This window comes from Myotis daubentonii, chromosome 11 (assembly GCF_963259705.1).
Source record: "Myotis daubentonii chromosome 11, mMyoDau2.1, whole genome shotgun sequence".
Lineage (NCBI taxonomy): Eukaryota > Metazoa > Chordata > Mammalia > Chiroptera > Vespertilionidae > Myotis > Myotis daubentonii.
Window position 1 is genome coordinate 53,583,752 of NC_081850.1, and position 19,867 is coordinate 53,603,618.

The following is a 19,867-nucleotide window of genomic DNA, read 5'->3' on the forward strand; positions in this document are numbered from 1 at the left end:
TCAAAAGAGGGAGCTGTCTAAAAGATAAGGGAGACATTGGTTGTGTTAGACCTGAGGATTGACATCACCTGAAAGCGTAACTAATGTGTTGATTTATCTGGTATTCAACACAGAACTCCCCTGTGCACCTTATCATAATGAGTAATATGCAGAGGCTATGGCAAAAAAGTTATAAAAAGGATGCTTTCTATGCCTTGGAGGAAAAGAGGGCTTAGAGGATGGTTGTAAAACTCCTAGGCATGCTTAGAAAACGCCATTTAAAATGCTAGCACCGTCCAGGTGTTGTTGGCAATGCCTGGCTTATGCCATTGTTGATAAGCAAGTGGCAACTTGTTTCTTAGCCATGTCCTCTAATTGGTTTATGGCATCTTTTTCAAAAAGGTGGCTGTCATAGATGAGACCATAGATGTGGGAGGTGGGAAAAAAATCTTCAATGTAGTTTTTGGAAAATGGAGTGATTCTAACTACATAGTTTTCACTTGGTTCCCAAGTACTTTCTCCATGAAACCTTTCCCCCTGCCCTGTCTGGGTTAAAGGAAATGTTCTGTGATAATTTATCACAGTAGTGTATACTTCTTCCACTAGATGGATAGATCCATTGTATAAATTTCAAAGCATATACTATGATTGTGGCCATCTGAAATATTAACTGATAAAATTTACTAATAAAAACAACTAGTAGTAGACCTCTTTGGATCATGTACTTCGAGGAGATACATAGCATTTAAATATTACTCAGTGTTATTAAAATGGTACACTCTTGCGGGCAGAGAGTCTCATAGTCTTATGGGTACATTATTGAGAAATTTTCAGTTAAGTACAGTGGATTGAACAAATATGTTTGCAACCAACATTTTCTAAAACCTCACAAAAATAACAAATGGAGAAAAGGGCATAGCGTTTTGGAGAAAGCGAGAGCCTAAGTGCCTGCCGCGGGAAAGGGCACTCACCTGATTGGAGCGCTGGAGCCCCAGAAAGGCTTGGGGGTCAGGGTGCTGGGAGCCTCTGAAATCAGGGAAGTGAGCGGCTGGAAACCAGGAGGGTCGGTTGAAAGTCTGTATTGGAAGCATTTAGAACCCGAGTCCCCTTTTTCTTTTTTTTTCTTTTTTTTAAAAAAATATATTTTATTGATTTTTTACAGAGAGGAAGGGAGAGAGATAGAAAGTTAGAAACATTGATGAGCGCGAAACATGGATCAGCTGCCTCCTGCACATCTCCTACTGGGGATATGCCCGCAACCCAGGTACATGCCCTTGACCGGAATCGAACCTGGGACCCCTCAGTCCGCAGGCTGACGCTCCATCCACTGAGCCAAACCGGTTTCGGCCCGAGTCCCTTTTTCTACCGTTGCCGCATGACAGCCACCTCTTCCCCACCCCAGCAGAAGATTGGGGACATTGAACCAGAGGCACTCTTGTACCAGGCATAGCTCAGGTGGGGGCCATGAGCTGTTTGGAAAGGATGCATGGACACACACAGTCCTCATATTGAATGGTGAGTCACTGCCTCTAACCCCCTTCACTGTTCCACTCAGAATGCAGGAGCTAGGATTTTGTCCTGTTTGCAGTGGGGGTGGGGGAACATTGGAAGGTTCCTCTGTAGGGGAAAGCCAGGAGGAAAAACCTACTTGCTGTAGCCATGGTTCGGAGTTCAGTTTTCTTGTGTGTTTACCTTAGAGCTGTGATTTTCAACCTTTTTCATCTCACAGCACCCATAAACTAATTACTAAAATTCTGCAGCACACCGAAAATACATTTTTTGCAGTCTGACAAAAACATAGGTGTAATTTTGATTCATTCACACCTGATGGCTATTGTAACGTTGGCTGTTGTCATTTTTTATTTGATAATCTAAGGGAAATGAGGTCAGTGCCCCTGACTAAATAGGCAGGTATTGCATGATTTAAAAATTCTTGTGGTACAGCAGTTGAAATCACTGCCTTAGAGAAAAGTCCCCAAGGTGTTAAGCAGCCCCAGACTACACATAGAGCCTTTAATTAGCTGTGTTATTATAATTCTTCACTTTTAAATAGAGACAGACAGCCAAAGATCACCAGATATTTGAGGAAAGCCTCTAACATGAAAGCCACAGGTCAAAATAAATGACGTGGGGTTGGCCAGAAGGAAGAAAAAGTAAAGATACTCAGGGGGGGAAAAAAAGATAACAGGAAGTGGGAAAAAATGGCTAAGAAATGATAACTAACATTCTTAGAGATAAGAGAAGCTATTTCTTTTTTGAAATAGGAATAAGATGACTAAAAAGAACATTTCAAGAAATAGCTGTTGGAAATTTAAAATATGACCAAAAAAAAAAAAAATGAGAAAAGCTCAGTAGGAATGTTTGGAAAATGAGTTAATGTGAAACCTTCTGAAAGTAGAACCTAAAGACAAAGAGATGCACAAATAGAAGAGAGGGGTAAAAAAGGTCCTACATACAAATAATATAAGTTACAGAAAGATAAAACAGAGGAAAGAAGAGAAGAAACCACTGAAGAAATATTCCAGAAAAGAGTTTCTAAGGACAAAGGGGCTTAACCAGGGCTTAGCAAAATGATGAAAAGAGATTTACACACGGGTCTTCTGGAGGGAAATTTCAGAAAACTGGGGAAAGGAAGATTCAAAAAGTGTCAGGGACAAAAACCAAAAAGGATCATACACAAAGTCTTGGGAATCAGAAAGACTTTAGATTTTTCCATAGCTATACTAGAAGTGAGAAGGTCATGGATCTATGTCTTCAAAACTGAAAATTATTGTCAACCTAGAATTCTATACTTTGCTAAACTAGAATCAAATGTGTGGATAGAATGCAGTCATTTGTCAGACAAGCAAGCTCTCAAAAAATTTACCTACCATTCATCTACCCTCAGGAAGTTATTGGAGATGTTTCCACCAGAACAAGAAAGTAAACCGAGAAAGAGGAATACTTAGGCCCTTGCTAGTGTGTCTAGTTGGTTGGAGCATCATTCCGTACACCAGAAGGTGGCAGGTTTGATTCCCTGCCAGGACACATCCCTGGGTTGTGGCTTCGATCCCTGTCTGGGTGCGTGCAGAAGGCAACCAATGGATATTTCTCTCTTACATTGATGTTCCTCCCTCCCTTCTTTCCTTCCTTCCTCCTTCTCTCTAAGATGAATAAAAGAGAAAGGAAGGAAGGAAGGAAGGAAGGAAGGAAGGAAGGAAGGAAGGAAGGAAGGAAGGAGAGAGAGAGAGAGAGAGAAAGAAAGGAAGGAAGGAAGGAAGGAAGGAAGGAAGGAAGGAAGGAAGGAAGGAGAGAGAGAAAGAAAGAAAGAAAGAGGAGAGAAAGAAAGGAAAAAGAAAGAGGGATACTTAGGATCTAGGGAATTGTGGATACGTTGTAGGATAGAGGTGAAGGGAATCCCAAGATTAACAGTTGAGTTGCAGGCTGAGAAAGAAGCCAATCCAGAGTGGAGTATGGAATGCAGATATCAGGAGGATTGTCTCCAAAAGGGAGACAGAGGAGGAGACAGATTAGTTGATATGTGTGAACATGTTGGGAGGAGGTGAAGGGTGTTGGAGACTGTGGAGTTGAATTAGTAAGATAAATAACTGCCTTTAAAAGATTTAACTTTAGGAAAAAACAAGTTATAAAAAAAGGAAATGCAAGGATAGCAACATGTGTGGTTTAACTGCAGAGCTAATACTCAGCCAGTGTGGCCATACTGGTTGTAAGATACTAATGTTTATACACCGACTGGTAAATAACTGCTACCCAGAGTGCCCTCCCTGTTGCCTCCCTTGGGCCCTAGGCACCTCCCTCTAGGCCCACCTCAAATCCATCATTAAAAGGACAATAATCACAGGGCCCCCCAGAATTCTACACCTCTTGGCCTCTGTTCTGATTGGTTGGTGTACTAATTAAATATTTGAACATTACCCTTACTTAGTTGTGAATACCATGTATTTACATAGTAATAACATAAATATTGATTTACTAAAATTACAACAAAATTATAACAGGAGGATGCAGGGAGGAGATGTGTGGGGAAGGAAGGAAGGAATTATAGTAGAGCTAAATTCTACACAGTAGGAAATCTAAAAATGATATCTGAAGCTGAAGAAAAAATTAAAGCTATATAAACAGTTAATGTAGGAATATAGAAAAATAGCTAAATGTGTTTAAAAGTAGTTCTTTCTGGGGAGTAGAAATGGGTGTGTGTGGTGTGGTGTAGAGGCTTGCTGTTTTTCATTATATGCCTTGTAAAGCTAAAAAATTTTTAAAAATTCTGAATGTCTATTACATCCAGGAAAAAATTTAATTTAAAATAGAACATTATTTCAAAAAGCACATTTAATCTTCTAAACAACTTGACTTTCTTTTCTTCCAGTGGCAATATGATCATCTCACAGCTACCTATCTTCTGCTTCTAGCCAAGAAGGCTCGGGGGAAACCAGTTCGTTTAAGGCTTCCTCCTTTTTCCTGGGGACAAGTCAGTGGTACCCCATTCACAAACGTCAAGGTAAATGTTGGAACCTTTTTAAAAATATATGTTTTTATTGATTTCAGAAAGAGGAAAGGAGAGGGTGAGAGAGATAGAAACATTGATGAGAGAGAGACATGGATCCGCTGCCTCCTGCATGCCCCCTACAGGGGGTCAAGCCTGCAACATAGGCATGTGTCCTGACTGAGAATTGAACTGTGACCTCCTGGTTCATAGGTCAGTGCTCAACTACTGAGCCATGCCAGCTGGACTAGATCTCTATTTTTGTCACTTGTCACTCATGTGCTGCAGATATAGTGGGTCTTATGTCCATGCCAGACCTAACTTGTCTCTCTTCTCTCCCCAGTTTGTCTTTGACCAAACTAAGAACTAAAAAGTGTGAGTGCAAGTTGTCTGTCATGTAAAGAAATCTCTGAAGTGAGATCATCTTATTCCTGGGATGGTTTTCTGGCCTGTTCTTGGAGAGTTTTGTTGGCTGGTGAATACCCCATGCCCAGGCAGATCTTTTATCCATGGGCTTTATGATCAGCCCATCGGCATACTGTCCACATCACCAAACCCTTCAAACAAACTCTCAGATTCAAGTTAACACCTTTGGGTATAGGAGGACACCAAAGCATGAGCTTTGCTTCTGATCGAGGTCATCTCAGACAATAGATACTGTGTACTTAGAATAAACACTTCAGCTAAAGTTTTAAATTCATGATACCTCAGGTAAGAGGTCTGAAACATTTTCCTAAGCCATTGGATGGGCCTCAATTCATGTGCCTGTGTGATTCATGAAGTATCCAGGTGGAAAAGATCTGGGAAGATATTTACTCGTAACTTCTATCTAATGAGCATTTACCTAATAATTTAATTATTTGGGCATTTAATTCATGTTATTGAATCAATGTTTATACCAGATAGTCATTTTAATGACAAGAAATGAAGTAGAAATCAAATGTTGGGTCCTTTTCTGATCTTTATGCAAATTATTGGGATTTGAATCAAGCCACATAAGTCTTCTTGTACTATTTTCCCTTTTGATCAAATCACCCTTTTCCTTTGGGGTGTTGTTTATAAGTAAGTAAGTAATAGTTAAAGAATAGATGAAACTTTCAATTTAACAATAATACCATCTGATTCAGGAATCACAAAAGATCACATCATCATCAACATTAGCATTTTCAGGCCCCATGTTAGACAAATCTCTGAAGTGTGGTACTTGGTTTCTAACAGTTGTGTTATACCACATCATAGTAGAGCAGCCATTTTCATCTCATGGCACACAGAAACTAAGTACTAAAATACTTTGGCACACCAAAAATATATTTTTTGTTGATCTGACAAAAAAAAAATAGGTATAATTTTGATTCAGTCACACTAGATGGCTATTGATGTGTTGGCTATTATCATTTTTTTATTTGATAGTCTAAGGGAAAAGAGGTCAGTGCCCCTGACTAAATAGTCAGGTATTGCATGTTTTAAAAATTCTTGCTGCACATCAATGGAAAATCATTGTAGTAGATGATTAGTGCCAGATTAAGGGGCTAGAGGTGTGTTCTAGGGCCTTTAGAGGATGGGCATGATCACCATGGGTGATGCAAACTGGACCCACAGTCAAGTTTAGAAAAATGGAAAAGAAAGAGCACAGTGTTCAGGGCAAGATGAATGTAATTAGCAAAAGCTCGGACACCTAAATGTGAGCTTGATATATTATGTTGACAGTGACTAGATCTGTTTAGCAAAATGAAGAGTTCAAGTAGGGGGGAAGTGAGAGAGGAAAGGAGAGTGCTTGTGAGCTGGAAGGGTGGATGAGAGATTATAGAGAACCTTGAAATCCCACCTGAGAGGGGTTAGACTTTATGCTCTCGGTAATGGGAACCATGGATTTTTGAGCAAGACATGACATATCACTGCTATGACTGTAATTTTTAATAATTCATCCAGTGGTGTATAGAATTGTCTAGTCAGATATGTGTGTGTGTGCTGTTACTGTCTACTTTAATACCCATGACAGCCGTCATTCACACAACACTGTACCTTTTTTCCTCCACTGAGCCTAGACTTCACTTCAGTATTTTTCTCAGCCTAGCACTCCATGCAGCTAGGTCTAGTTGATGGTAATTGGCGGTCCTGGAGAACTCTGTCGTTCCTGGGTGAGAGGGTGGAAAGACTGGTCACAGAGACCATATTATCTGTTTGAATAGTTCAGGTCTGAGAAGATTTGTCCTTGAATTAGAACAGTGGCAGTGGGACTGGAAAAGAAAAGGGTGAGGTGTAAGAAATTCAAGTAATATTGCCTGGCCAGGTTAACTAGATATTGAGGGAAAGGGAAGGACAGAGAAATAAAAAATCCAATTATGTTCCATTGTTTTAGAATTTAGGAAGTATCTGGTATAGCCTTAGCTTATAGAGAGGAAGAATGAGGGAAAATAAATGACTCTGGCGGCATTATTAGGTCAGGACCTCAAGAATCCTGCCCCCAGGACATCTTCCATAAGGCTAATTTATTCCTAGTATAAATTGTTAACTACTCTGTATGTTATTACAACTAAGCAGCCCATGTTTCAAAGTTGTTTCTCTTTCATCTTCTACTTTGTCAGAGCTTTTTATTTTTAGATTTGCAGAGGAGTTATTTGTCTGGCATTAGTGATTACCTGCTAATGACAAGCCAAGTAGTATGCTATAAACGTAAGAATGTTTAAGACATATTGTTTGAGAGTCAGAGATTCTCCCATCTAATCATCTGAATTAAAATTTTTTTACTTCCTGTTTACTGTAATGAATGGTAAGCTTCTTCAATATACTATCTCTCATTTGTTTCTGCTTCCAGGGCATTGCCCTGCACTGGGTATATGCTATTTTAAAAACTGAATCATGATCCTTCTGTTTTTGAATAGTCAAAGAACCTGAGTTTAGAAGATATGACCACAAGTGATGAAAATTATGTGGCTGGATTAATAGACTATGAATGGTATGACGACAGTTCATCAACAGGTGTGGCTACTCCCCAAACACCACAGGTTGGTAAATTTTATTATTACTTAAAGCAGATTATATTGTCTCAATTATAAAAATATCTAGGCCCCAACATGTATCTAGTATGTGCTTGCAAGCTTAATGAATTCTTTTTTATTTTTAATATATTTTTATTTATGTTAGAGAGGAAGGGAGAGGGAGAGAGAGATCGAAACATCAATGATGAGAAAGAATCACTGATTGTCTGCCTCCTATATGCCCCCTACTAGGGATCAAGCCCGCAACCCGGGCACGTGCCCTTGAGCAGAATCAAATCCGGGACGCTCAGTCCACAGGCTGACTATCCACTGAGGCAAACCGACTAGGGGCTTAATGAATTCTTAAACTATTGAAAACATTAATGAGAGCCCTGGCCAGGTAGCTCAGGTGGTTAGAGTGTCATCCTGCCACGCCAAAGTTGTAGGCTCGAACCTGGTTAGAGCACATACAAGAACCAATCAATGAATGCATAAGTAAGTGGGACAACAAATTGAGGTTTTTCTCTCTCTCTTTCACTCTCTCTCCGTCCACCCCACCCACCTCCCCTCCCTCCCTCCCCCTTCCTCTCTCTCAAATCAATAAAAGAAAGGAAACATTAATGAGAGATTGTTGGAATAGAATGAAAGGGATGCCAATTTATTTCCAAGTTGAAGAAAGCCAAGATTCCATTTTGGAGCACTTTATTGCTTCTCTCTCTCTCTCTCTCTCTCTCTCTCTCTCTCTCTCTCTCTCTCAATGAGGTATAATTTACTTGTAGTTAAATAGTTAAATACACTATTTTAGTGTACAATTCTGTGTTTTGACAAATGCATACAGTCATGTAACCACCACCAAAATCAAGAATAGTTCTGTTGGCCCCCAAATTCCCTCATGCCCCTTTATAGTCAACACTCTCTCCCCCCAACTCAGCACCTACTAAGTAAGGATTGAGAGCTTGGGTTGTGTTGGAGTGAAGCTTTTCTTTTAGATAGGAGTTGTGTTTGCTTCTGCCATGCTCCTGGAACACAAACAATTTAGGACTACTTTAAATTAAATTCCAGGCTTTCAATTCCAGGGACCATGCACATATGAAGTTGGACTTGAAGCCTATGTGAAGACTGTCCTGTGGTTACTTACAAATTATTAAAGGAAACTTTTCTTTCTCCTCCAGAGCTCAGGACAAGATAGACACATTTTCTTGCAGACTTCTTTGCAGGGCATATTTATATTTAATTCCCTTTTAAAATTTTAGATATAGCCTTTCCTGGCTCTTCATGGGAGCTTTGGGTCTAACCCTTGCATAGGTGTAAGGCTTCCACAGTATTAAAACCTATGCCGTAGGGTATCCAGGATAGTAGGTAAATGCCCTTAGGGCAGTGCGGAGTCTCATCCTTGGTTACATTTCTGGATTCATGCTCCTGTTTTTAGTTTGACCTCTGAGAACTTTCCTTACTATTTAGCAAGCTCAACCATAAATTCAAAAGGATTAAAAAATATTTTCTATCCAACATTTCTGTTAGAGTATTTTAACATGGCTTTTCTGCACAATTATCCACTAAACTTTTATTTTGGTACATATTAAGAGACAAAGCATGACAATCTAGGTATAGGAAGCAATTTTTAAGGATTTATTTGTGGTCATTCTCAATATTGCCTAGGCCCGGTGTATATTTGAGTGAAAACTTGGCCTGAAACATGTTGAAAATTACCCATCGATAGAACAGACTGAAGTGATCGACACTTACTAAAGAGAATGGGATGTACATTTTCAAATTTCTTGGTATCCTTAATAATACCCTTTTGATAGTATTTCATTTTAGTAAAAATGCTACAAGGTAATCTACAAATGATGAAAGCATGTTGTAAAGAAATTGACTTTTCTTCACTGTACTTTATCTAGTGATTTTTTTCCCCTCCAGTTTGCCAAGCATTGGACAGAATCAAACGGTTTGGAATCTAAATCATTAACTCCAGTTTCATGCAAAGCATCTGCCAATAAATTAAAGAACAAAGAGAATATATATACTCCCAAGTCTGCTGTAAAGAATGAAGATGGCTTTGTACTTCCAGAGCCAAAGACTCCAGTTAATAAGAACCAGCATAAAAGAGAAATACTCACTACACCAAATCATTACACTACACCCTCGAAAGGTATTTGCTGAAACACCTTTAAAGTCCATTCTTCTTACCATGCTGTGTGAATGCATAGCACGTCAGACATGACTAGCACTGCTCTCAGGAGTCTCTAGGCGAAGTCTGCCTGCTTTTTTATTATGTGTATTTTGATTAGCTGAAATGAAAGCATATTAGTCAACTTCTAATTTTCCTCAACTTTATACAGATAAAGTTGAATCATAGCATCATAGAATATCAAAGCTGAAAGGCAAGTTAGAGCTCATTTAATCCACGGCCCTTCTCATAGCTGAGGAACCTGAGATTCAGATGAGTGAAGGAGTTGCCCAAGGCCATCCAGGTTTAGATCCTGCTTGCCCCAGCCCTTGGCTCTCACTTATAGTGACTAAACCTAAGTCTCTGCGGAGCTCTTCTTATGCATCTGGACCTCCAGTTCTGGTGTCTGATCCTGCTCTGCGTTGTGCTACCGCCCATGCTCCAGCAGACAGAGAAAAGCTGCAGTGTCCTTCCAGATATCTGTGTCCACACATTGCAACTCTCACTTCCCTTGGTTTCCTCTCCTCAGCTTTAGCATCAGTTATTTAAGCTGTTTCCTTTATGACACCTCAGCGCTTTTATTGCTGACCTGATCTAAACATATTCTATTTTGTCAGTGTGCCTCTTAAAACTGCCTAGAACTGAACCTAGTCTTCTAGTACTGGGTCTCACCAGGATAAGATAGTGTCATGAGAGTAGAGACTGTCTGCTGTCTGTATTGCAGCATGGCATAGTACATAGGAGGGGCTATGTTCATTGTCTAGTACATAGTAGGTGCTTAATACCTGATATATAATGGGGGCCATGTCTGTTGAATGAAGGAATGAATAAATTAAAGGCTAAAGGGATTTTATTTACTATGATTTAGTCTATGTCACTTTTTAAAATGACACCTAAACTTTATTAGCCTTTTCCCAGCAATTGTGACCTAATATTGTTATGTTAACATCCTAATGAAACCAAACTCTGAAACACTGCCATGGAACTGCTGCCAACTCACAGCCTGTCATTGTGCTTCCAGTTTGCCAGTGGGCTGATAGCCAGTTCCAGAGGTCTACTTACGTGTAAAGATACGAAGAGCTTTGTCAGAATATTTGCTGGAAGTCCTGTTAATTGCATTCTCTAATTCATTAACTCAACATTTTCCTCCAACTTGTGAGGCCAGTTTGCAGTGACGATGAGATGAGTGTGTGGCTGCCTGTATGAGGTTTCAGTGAGACATAGTAGGACCTCAGTAGTATTTGCTATTGAATTTTTTCCAGTGAGGGGGGTCTCTTCTGTTATTTCTCTTAACAAGGGTATGACATCCTTTGTGAGTGGCTTGGGCAGGGAGGTAAGATGGACTTTCAGCTCGTTCGGGGCATTTTTAGAAAGAGTCTCTGATGCTTACTGTCCCTTCTATCATTGATATTTTCTGCTTTTTATGTATTTCTGAAGGTTTTAAAATATAGATAGTTGAGAATTTATAATCATAAAGTTTACATGACTTGTCCCTGTGAGAAACATTTTTCTGATCAAAAACTATAATTGGCTGCTTTTCTTTAAACGTAAGAGCTGCCTATGGGAACGAGTGTCTGAGCCCCAGTTGATAGGTTCCATTAGCGCTTTGCATTTTACTTTTGCTCTGAGTCACTTTTGACATAAACATTAATTTCTCTGGATCCTGTATAATCCAGTCAGTGACAACTTGTTGAAGGATAACTATGTATGGTAGTAGATACTCTCAGTGTACAAAGATGAAAACTGTTTTTCATAGATGTTGATTGATCTTATTTTCCTGTTCTTGTAGAACCAGTGAGAATAGTGCTGAATAGTCATAAACAAAACAGAACCTCTGATCTCTTTTTAAAAATTCGGTGTCATATTTTGTAAAGTGAATATTATTATCTCTAAAGGGTTACAAGGTTTGTATCATGAACAAAAAGTGAACTAATCACTGACAACCAGATTTGTTAATGCATATTTGTCACAAACTATCATGGGATACAAATACCCCATTAGCATAAAACAAAATTCTGGAATAAGAAATATAAAAATAACCACAGCTCACTCCTCTTTAATAACTTTTGTCATACTTTCACTGGGACACTTCTCTGTGCCACAAGAATTTTAAAAACTTGCAATACCTGACTAGTTAGGGACACTGACCTCTTTTCCCTTGCCTTGTCAAAAAAAAAAAAAAAATGACAACAGCCAATACAACAATAGTCATTCAATGTGAATGCTTTGTCTTGAACCATAAATATATAGGTCATATAATAGAGTCAAATCTTATTGGTCACATCTCATAATAAGGTTGCATCTGATTGGTTAGTTTTTGATATCAGAAATCCTTATATACAAGTATAGGCACCTGAGTTTTTAAAAAGTCACCTTGGAGCAAAAAAGTTTAGGTAATTACTATTATTTTTTAAAATCAATCAGTATTATACCTATTTTTTTGTCAGGTAGGCAAAAATATTTTTTGGTGTGCCACAGAATTTTAGTAGTTTATGTGTGCCACAAGATGAAAAAGGCTGAAAACCACTGACTTAACAGGCTGAGTTGAGCGGAGAATTGAATTAATACCTCTCCGTACTATATCGATTAAAGACATAAATTGGGTCCTTGTGTAAACACAGATTGACTTTCATTTATAGAAAGGAGAATCATTAATCACAAAATCTGTATTTATATGATCTGTTTAGCTCTGTCATGATATTTATAATAAAATAAGCAGTGAAGAGAAAGGAGAGCCACACATGCAAAGCAAAACGATTTTGTTTTTATTATAAATCACATGGAAACGTTTATTTACAGAATTGTAGCTTTAGCATCGCTGGCGAAGTGATTACATTTCTGAGTCACGGAATGGGGTGATGTATGCCTTGATAGAAATTTTGAAACCACAGTATGTCAACTCTGGTTTGTGTTTGTGTTTGTTGTTTTCTAATAGTTAGAAACCAGTGCCTGGAGGAAACCCCAATTAAAATGCCAGTAAATTCCGCAGGAACAGAGAAGTTAATGACAGGTGTCATTAGCCCTGAGAGGCGGTGAGTGTTTTTTAGACTTCTTTGATCTTTAGTATGTGTAACCAGATTTCCTTTTTTCATATATGATAAACCTGGTTAAGGCAAACCATCATGAAGATTCTGTCCGACGGTAGGAATGTCTGTCTGGGGATGGTCTTTGGCCGTTACTGAAGCCATTGCCGCTGCTTTCCTCATGGGGCAGAATTGTGAAACTCCTCAGCGGAAGGACTGGCACCTTAACCTAGAATACAACAGGCTGGGAAGACAGCAGCCTCGGCCCCAGCCACGTAGTTTTTTTCTCTGAGGCTCACCTTTCTCTATACTTTTGCCAATAGAGCATAGACCTTCACTAACAGATAGCAGTTGCTCAAAATAGTAAAGATACTAAAAAGTGTTTCAAAGAAAACCCATTCTTGTTGAGTGATTCTGTAGCATAGATGACCTTTCATTGTCTTTTATAGTTATTTTTTCAAGCAGGATCAATTTTGAGGACAATTGAAAAAATTAGAATTTGAACTAGGTATTAGAAGATACTATGACATTATTAATTTTCTTGATGTCATAATGGTATTGTGGCGATGTAGGAAATGCTCTTCTTTATTGGCAATGCTTGCGGAAGTGTTTCAGAGTGAATATCATGTCTTCAGATGGGTTACTTTCAGGTGGCTTGACAGAGTTGTACATATACTAGTATTTAATGTATTTATTATCTATCTATATGCATAGAGAAAGCACATGTGACAGAATATTAACAATTGTTCATTGTACTCCTCAACTTTTGTGTATATTTGACTTTTTTTTTTTAAAAGGTAGGGGAAAATAGTTTTGCCAAGTGGCATTTGGCTGGGGGGAAGGGTGGGCGCTAAATTCCAGGAGGAGATGACTTTTGTGTTCCCTGAGCAATGAGGTGGGCGGGCCCTGGGATACCCAAATGAGGCCCACCTAGCCCGCCTCAAGCACAGCCTGTGAGGGCCCCAGTGGTCAGGAGGCCTAGCTCTACTCGGGGGTGGTTTTGTGTTTTGTTTCTTGAAGGTGTCGCTCAGTGGAACTGGATCTCAACCAAGCACATGTAGAGGATACTCCAAAAAGAAAAGGAACCAAAGTGTTTGGGAGCCTTGAAAGGGGCTTGGATAAGGTTATTACTGTGTTTACCAGGAGCAAAAGGAAGGGCTGTGCCAAAGATGGACCGAGAAGATTAAAGGTAAGTGGACTCAGTCTTTAATGTGGATTTCAGAAGGAGACTCCTAGCTGGACTCCTTTTTTAAAAAAAAATCAAAGTACTGAATGAATGGATTAGTATTTTTTTAATTTATTTACTCATTTAGCATTTAGTTAATATATATATATTACATAATTATTTCTTTTTAAAAAATATATTTTTATTGATCTCAGAGAGGAAGGGAGAGAGAGAGAGAGAGAAAAACATCAATGATGAGAGAGAATCACTGATCAGCTGCCTCCTGCACGCCCCCCCACTGGGGATCGAGCCAGCAACCTGGGCATGTGCCCTTGACAGGAATCGAACCTGGGACCCTTCAGTCCACAGGCCGACACTCTATCCACTGAGTCAAACTGGCGAGGGCTAGTTAATATTTTTGAGACTCTAAAATATGCATATTACTATGCAATGGGTTTTGAGACTGCAGAGGTAAATTAGATATGGCCGCCCCTTTCAAGGAGCAAATAACTAGAATTCAAATGTTCAAGTTGCGGTAGAAGGATTAATCACTGGGACATAAGAGCAACTGCCTTAAGGATCCCTTAAGGATGGGGACTTGAGCTCAGATGTCTTCCGTATCTCTGGCACCACAGAAGAGTCCCTGACACATGGATAACTTTTTAAGCCCTCGTAGAATATTTGAATATTTGAATTCGTTTGAACTTTGAGTGTGGTGTGTGTGAAGAAAATAGTGAGCAATAGGCTGGGAAGGTGGGCTGGCCAAGGGGTTTGGATCGCATTTAATAGACACACTATGCTTTAAACAGTGGTTCTCCACCTTCTGGCCCTTTAAATACAGTTCCTCATGTTGTGACCCAACCATAAAATTATTTTCGTTGCTACTTCATAACTGTCATGTTGCTACTGTTATGAATCGTAATGTAAATATCTGATATGCAGGATGGTTTTAGGCGACCCCTGTGAAAGGGTTGTTCGACCGCCAAAGGGGTCGCGACCCAAAGGTTGAGAACCGCTGCTTTAGAGGGTTGAACGTGTCAGTGAGGTGGGCACTATATTTGGTGGGAAAGGAAAAGTAAAATAGGTTATTAGTAGGTATAAAATACTTCTTACTCTCTTGGATTCTCTCCGAGCTTTCATTCAAACATCTCATGAATGACATTTCTGTTTGGGGAAGTAAGAGGTAAGGGATGAGTAAGACACAGCCCACTTCCGTGTGAGACTCAGAGTGGCCGTGGAAACAGGCAGGGATGTTATTGCTCTGACAAAGCTCAGTGCTGTAATAAAACATGTTCCAGAAGGGTGTGGACCCACAGGAGGGCGGGGAAAATGCAAGTGTTCCCTATAATTTGGGGACTGGGTCTGTGTTTAGATTTGGCACTGAGAGTCTCATTTTGAGCAAATCTGGGTAGGTTTGGGGGAAGGAAAATGCTGAACTGTTGGGGGGAAGGGTGCTTCAGAGGAGAATGTTCTGAGATCCCATATATGTCCTGTCTTGAAGTAGAAGAAGAAAGGACTTATCCATTATTAGTATTGTTGCCTTGTTGAACTTCTATAATACACTAAAAACGTTTATGTTACATATGGCTGTTTATTAGGTATATTTTATCCTTTTATTCTGAGATTTCTCTGGTTGGAGAGTATTGTAAAGTATTCCAAACCCTGACATGGGGATTAAGAAAACCATAGTGCCATTTTCCTGAACAACTTTAAATAAAGAAAATTAAGGAAATTTGTCCAATTGTATATTATGAGAAGCTAAGCAATTATCAAATGCTAATGGATAAAGTAGGATTAATTATTTTACAAAAGGAATCACTTAAATTGTAATTTGAAAGTGTTCAGTGTATTGTTACCTGAACAAAGGTGGTTTAGTTGGTGGAAGAGCCCTGGGACCCAGGAGATAGAGGGTCCCATTGTAGCTGTGCCACTTGTTCCTTTTATAACTAAAGCTGAGGTTCCCAGCTTCAGTCATGAAGCACCCGCCTTCATCTCAGCATCTCATCTCCCCTATTATTTATCTGTTTTTTTTCTTTATTTTGACTCTTTTCTTAAGAAAAAGATTTATACAGGTATAATCGACATATAGTAAACTATACATCTTAAAAATGTACAGTTAACTATATGCACCTAGATGATTGACTTTTTTTAATTAAAAAATTTAAAATTTTTATTTTTATTGATTTCAGAGAGGAGGGGAGAGGAAAAAAGAGATAGAGACATCAGTGATTAGAGAGAATCATTGATTGGCTGCCTCCTGCATGCTCACACAATCCAGGCATGTGCCCTGACCAGGAATCGATGCTCAAACATTGAGCCACACCAGCCAGGCAAGATGACTGACTTTTAAAAAAACATTTATTTAAAAGGAAACTAGCCCTGGGATTCTATAATATTTTTAAAATACTCAAGAAAGAGTTAAGGAAACATATCCAACTATATACAAATGGAAATATCGAGGGCATTTGTTTCATCTTCCCTCAGTTTACATTTCAGGACTGTAAATGTCGCTGACATAGTGTAGGAAGGGAGAAACAGGTAAAGTTTAAACAAATAGACATTATTTAATATTTATTTCTTTAAAAAGATAGGTAGGAGAGGAAGATAAAAGTATTAAAAGGATGATACGTAAATAGTTACTAATAAACATGATTTCTCCAACCTTTCCCAGTGCCATCTTAATCCAGTTTACCAAGAGTGCGTTGTAAATTCTTTCAGTATTTTTTTTGAAATATTTTCATTTGAAATGGTACTACATGGAGGAGTTTTGGTTCTTTAAATCAGGCAGGATAGTCTTTCTGTTGATGTAAAGATTGACTTCTCACTCCTTTTTCTTTTTTAAGCTTCACTATAATGTGACTACAACCAGATTGGTGAATCCAGATCAGCTCTTGAATGAAATAATGTCTATTCTTCCAAAGAAGCACGTTGACTTTGTGCGGAAGGGGTAAGAAGCAACCTGATAGGCTGTTGGGTTTATTACTTGATGTCTTTTGAGCTTTGAGAAAACATGGTTGATTCTGTTCTTCCCTTTAAAAAAATAGATATATTTCTCCCACCTCACTTCAAAAAGCCTTTGTGATAGTGTCATTGTTCATAATTTATTCTCTTCTGTTTTACATGAGCTATTGACATATTTAAAGTACCCATTCTGCCACTACTTTAAAAATTAGACTTCTCAAAATAGGAAAATTTGAACAACTTCCAGTTTTCTTTTACAGCCTATTTTTTTCTTTCATGGTCTACTTTTCAATAATATGTATAAATTGTAATCTAAATTTATGAGCTGCCTCAGACAAATCAAGGCTTTATATAGACAACCTTCTCTGTATGACTTGCTGTGTTACAGGATTGGGCTTTCAGTGCTTTGGGAAGTCATTTCACCTTAAGACTTTCCCACTGTTGAGTGTTCTGCCCTCAAAGCTTCGGTGGTTGTGATCTAAACAGCCTGGCCCTCTCTCTTACCTAAGATGTTCCTATTTCCAAGCCTTTCCACTCAGTTATGGCTCTTTAAAATGTTACTTTTAACACAGCTAAGAAGATCCACTAATATTTAATAAAAACATTTAAATAGGCCAATCGAGAGATGAGATTTTAAGAATCGATATTTTTCAAAAGTAATTTTACTTTTCACTCTGTACTCATTGGCTGGCGAGCACTCATGTGAACTTTGACTTTCCTCCTTAGGTGTCATTAGAACACATCTAACTCACTCTGACCTGTCCTTCGTGCTTGGGGTTTAGCAATGGTTTCAGAACCGCTAGCCAGATCTATATCAGAAACTTTCAATGATCTTTTCTTCATCATCTGAGCTTCAGCAGATCTCTAACTGGCTGTTAACCAATAATTTGTTCTTCTAACTTCCCGATCAACCAGAAGGTCTTTGCCTTGATCCTCTTCTTTTTACCTTCTTTGTTTTTCAGTGATATTTTCATTAGATACTACCAATTTCAGTTACAGTCCATATTATTCCAATCAGAAGAATTGCTTTTCCTCTTTCCTATGACTAAATGCTTCATTTTCCTATCAGGAACCATAACTGTACTCCTTTAGGCATTTCTGATATTGACTGCTTATTTTTAAGAGATAAAGCCCCAAAACACATAACTAAGTTAGTAAGAAAAATAATGATATTCTGTGAAACCTCATAATACATAACAGATACAAGTAATAAATATCTCCACACTTCTGCGAACCAGCTCCTAATTGTGTCCCCCTAAATATTTAGGGACCTAAAATTTAAAATCAATCCTACTGGATATTGTTTGTGTTTATTGAAGATCAGTAAGATAATTAAATAAAATTAAAATATAATGTAAGCTAATAAAAAACAGATTTCCATGAATTCAATTTATGCAGCTTTTCAGGAACATACCTGTTTCTTAAGCTGTGTTTAAGGCTTCATTTAGTCTGGCCTTTCCATTGTCAGAGGTGGTCACATGCAGTTCTGATTATGTATGCCGAACGTTTCAGCCATGGGAATGTACCACCTCTCTGGGCTTTCTTTTATAACCCTGCCATAAAGTGTGGTGACAATCGTAACTTCTTCTTACTATTGGAGAAACCTGAAAAACATGTGTCCTCTGACAGGTTGGTGGCTTCAGCCTTATTTATATGAAAGACAGAAGTTTCTGATGAGGTGCATGCAAAAAAATATTCTTAATCTTCCCTGAGCTTTGCTTTGTTGTGAACATTGTGGAATTGGCCTAATGTTCACGGATTACACTGTTGAAAGAGTTGCATAAAAGGGTGCCAGAAGATTTCTTGAGCGTGAATGGCATGTCTAGCTATGAAAAAAGGGCTTTTCTTTGGAGCAATGGAGAATTCTGCTAAAGCCTTTTCATCTTTATTCTTTCTTCAGATCCTAGTTCAGCTTCTGGGAAAACACCAGTCGTACTCCATCACAAACGCATAGCTAGGCCATTTGGAAGCTGTAAGCAGTAATATATTGCTTAATGGGAAATAATGGTCTATTTTCTCCACTGGCCTCCAGGAGGCTTAGAAATCTCTTGTATTATACAGAATATTCATGGTTCTCCTACTAACTGGCTTCTTATCTTGTTTTTCACAGCTATACACTAAAGTGTCAAACACAGTCAGATTTTGGCAAAGTGACAATGCAGTTTGAACTAGAAGTATGCCAGCTTCAGAAACCCGATGTGGTGGGTATCAGGAGGCAGCGGCTTAAGGGTGATGCCTGGGTTTACAAGAGATTAGTGGAAGACATCCTGTCTAGCTGCAAGGTGTAACTGATGGATGGTTTCAATGCTGCTGGACGAGGACGGGTGTGCTACAGAGACTGGTGTGATTGGTTGGATTTTCAAAGTCCATTGGAATGAGAAACTCCTTTCCAAAGAGCCATCTTAAAGATCAATATATTTTTGTTTTTAAACAAAAGATATTATTTTGTGGATGAATCTAAGGCTAGCCCATCTGTCATTATCTGTTCTGTCTTTTTTAATCATATGGCTTTGTGTATTAGCAACTGTTGACTTCCCTAGATTCACTTCCATATGTGAATGTAGGCTCTTAACGATGTCTCCTTTTAATGTGTAATTTCTTTCTGAAATAAAACCATTTGTGACTGTCGCAGGCTTCTCCTCTTCTTTGTTCTTGATTTTGATTCAAATAAAACCTCAAATGGCTTCCTGACTATTAAGTAGAGACTATTTGGAGTATGTTTTATCTGTTATCAAATATGCCTTGGGCAGAAAAACAGATAAGAATTCATTTGCATAATTTTTTCCTGTCTCTGATTTAAGTAGGATTTATTGAGATCGTTAACTAAGTCACAGCTGTGGTTACCAGAGTTAAACAACACATTTAATATGTTGAATAAAAGAGTATTGACTTCAGTAAGTGTGTTCGGTCAACAATGATAAGTATCTGAACTATGAACCTCCATGAAATGTTACTTTATGGTAATTTTTCTTAAGTCTTAATGTTGGCCTCAAATTTGTATTTTTATTTCATTTTATTGGTCTCTAAAGGCCAGCACTCAAGTTATATTTGTATGGATTTTACCAATTAAACTAGTTGGAGAAAAAACAGCACTGTTTCTAGCCAATA

General features: G+C 38.5%; 1 protein-coding gene across 1 annotated transcript in view; it reads left to right on the plus strand.

Moving 5' to 3' along the window:
- The window catches only part of MELK (maternal embryonic leucine zipper kinase), a 62,986-nt gene extending 43,599 nt beyond the window's left edge, over positions 1-19,387 (plus strand). The window contains exons 12-18 of the mRNA XM_059657351.1: positions 4,346-4,477; positions 7,345-7,467; positions 9,361-9,592; positions 12,546-12,642; positions 13,654-13,822; positions 16,642-16,745; positions 18,870-19,387. Of these exons, the coding sequence (XP_059513334.1) occupies positions 4,346-4,477; positions 7,345-7,467; positions 9,361-9,592; positions 12,546-12,642; positions 13,654-13,822; positions 16,642-16,745; positions 18,870-19,047 (1,035 nt within the window). The 3' untranslated portion in view covers positions 19,048-19,387. The remainder of the gene's footprint in view (positions 1-4,345; positions 4,478-7,344; positions 7,468-9,360; positions 9,593-12,545; positions 12,643-13,653; positions 13,823-16,641; positions 16,746-18,869) is intronic.
- Positions 19,388-19,867: the final 480 nt, after the last annotated feature.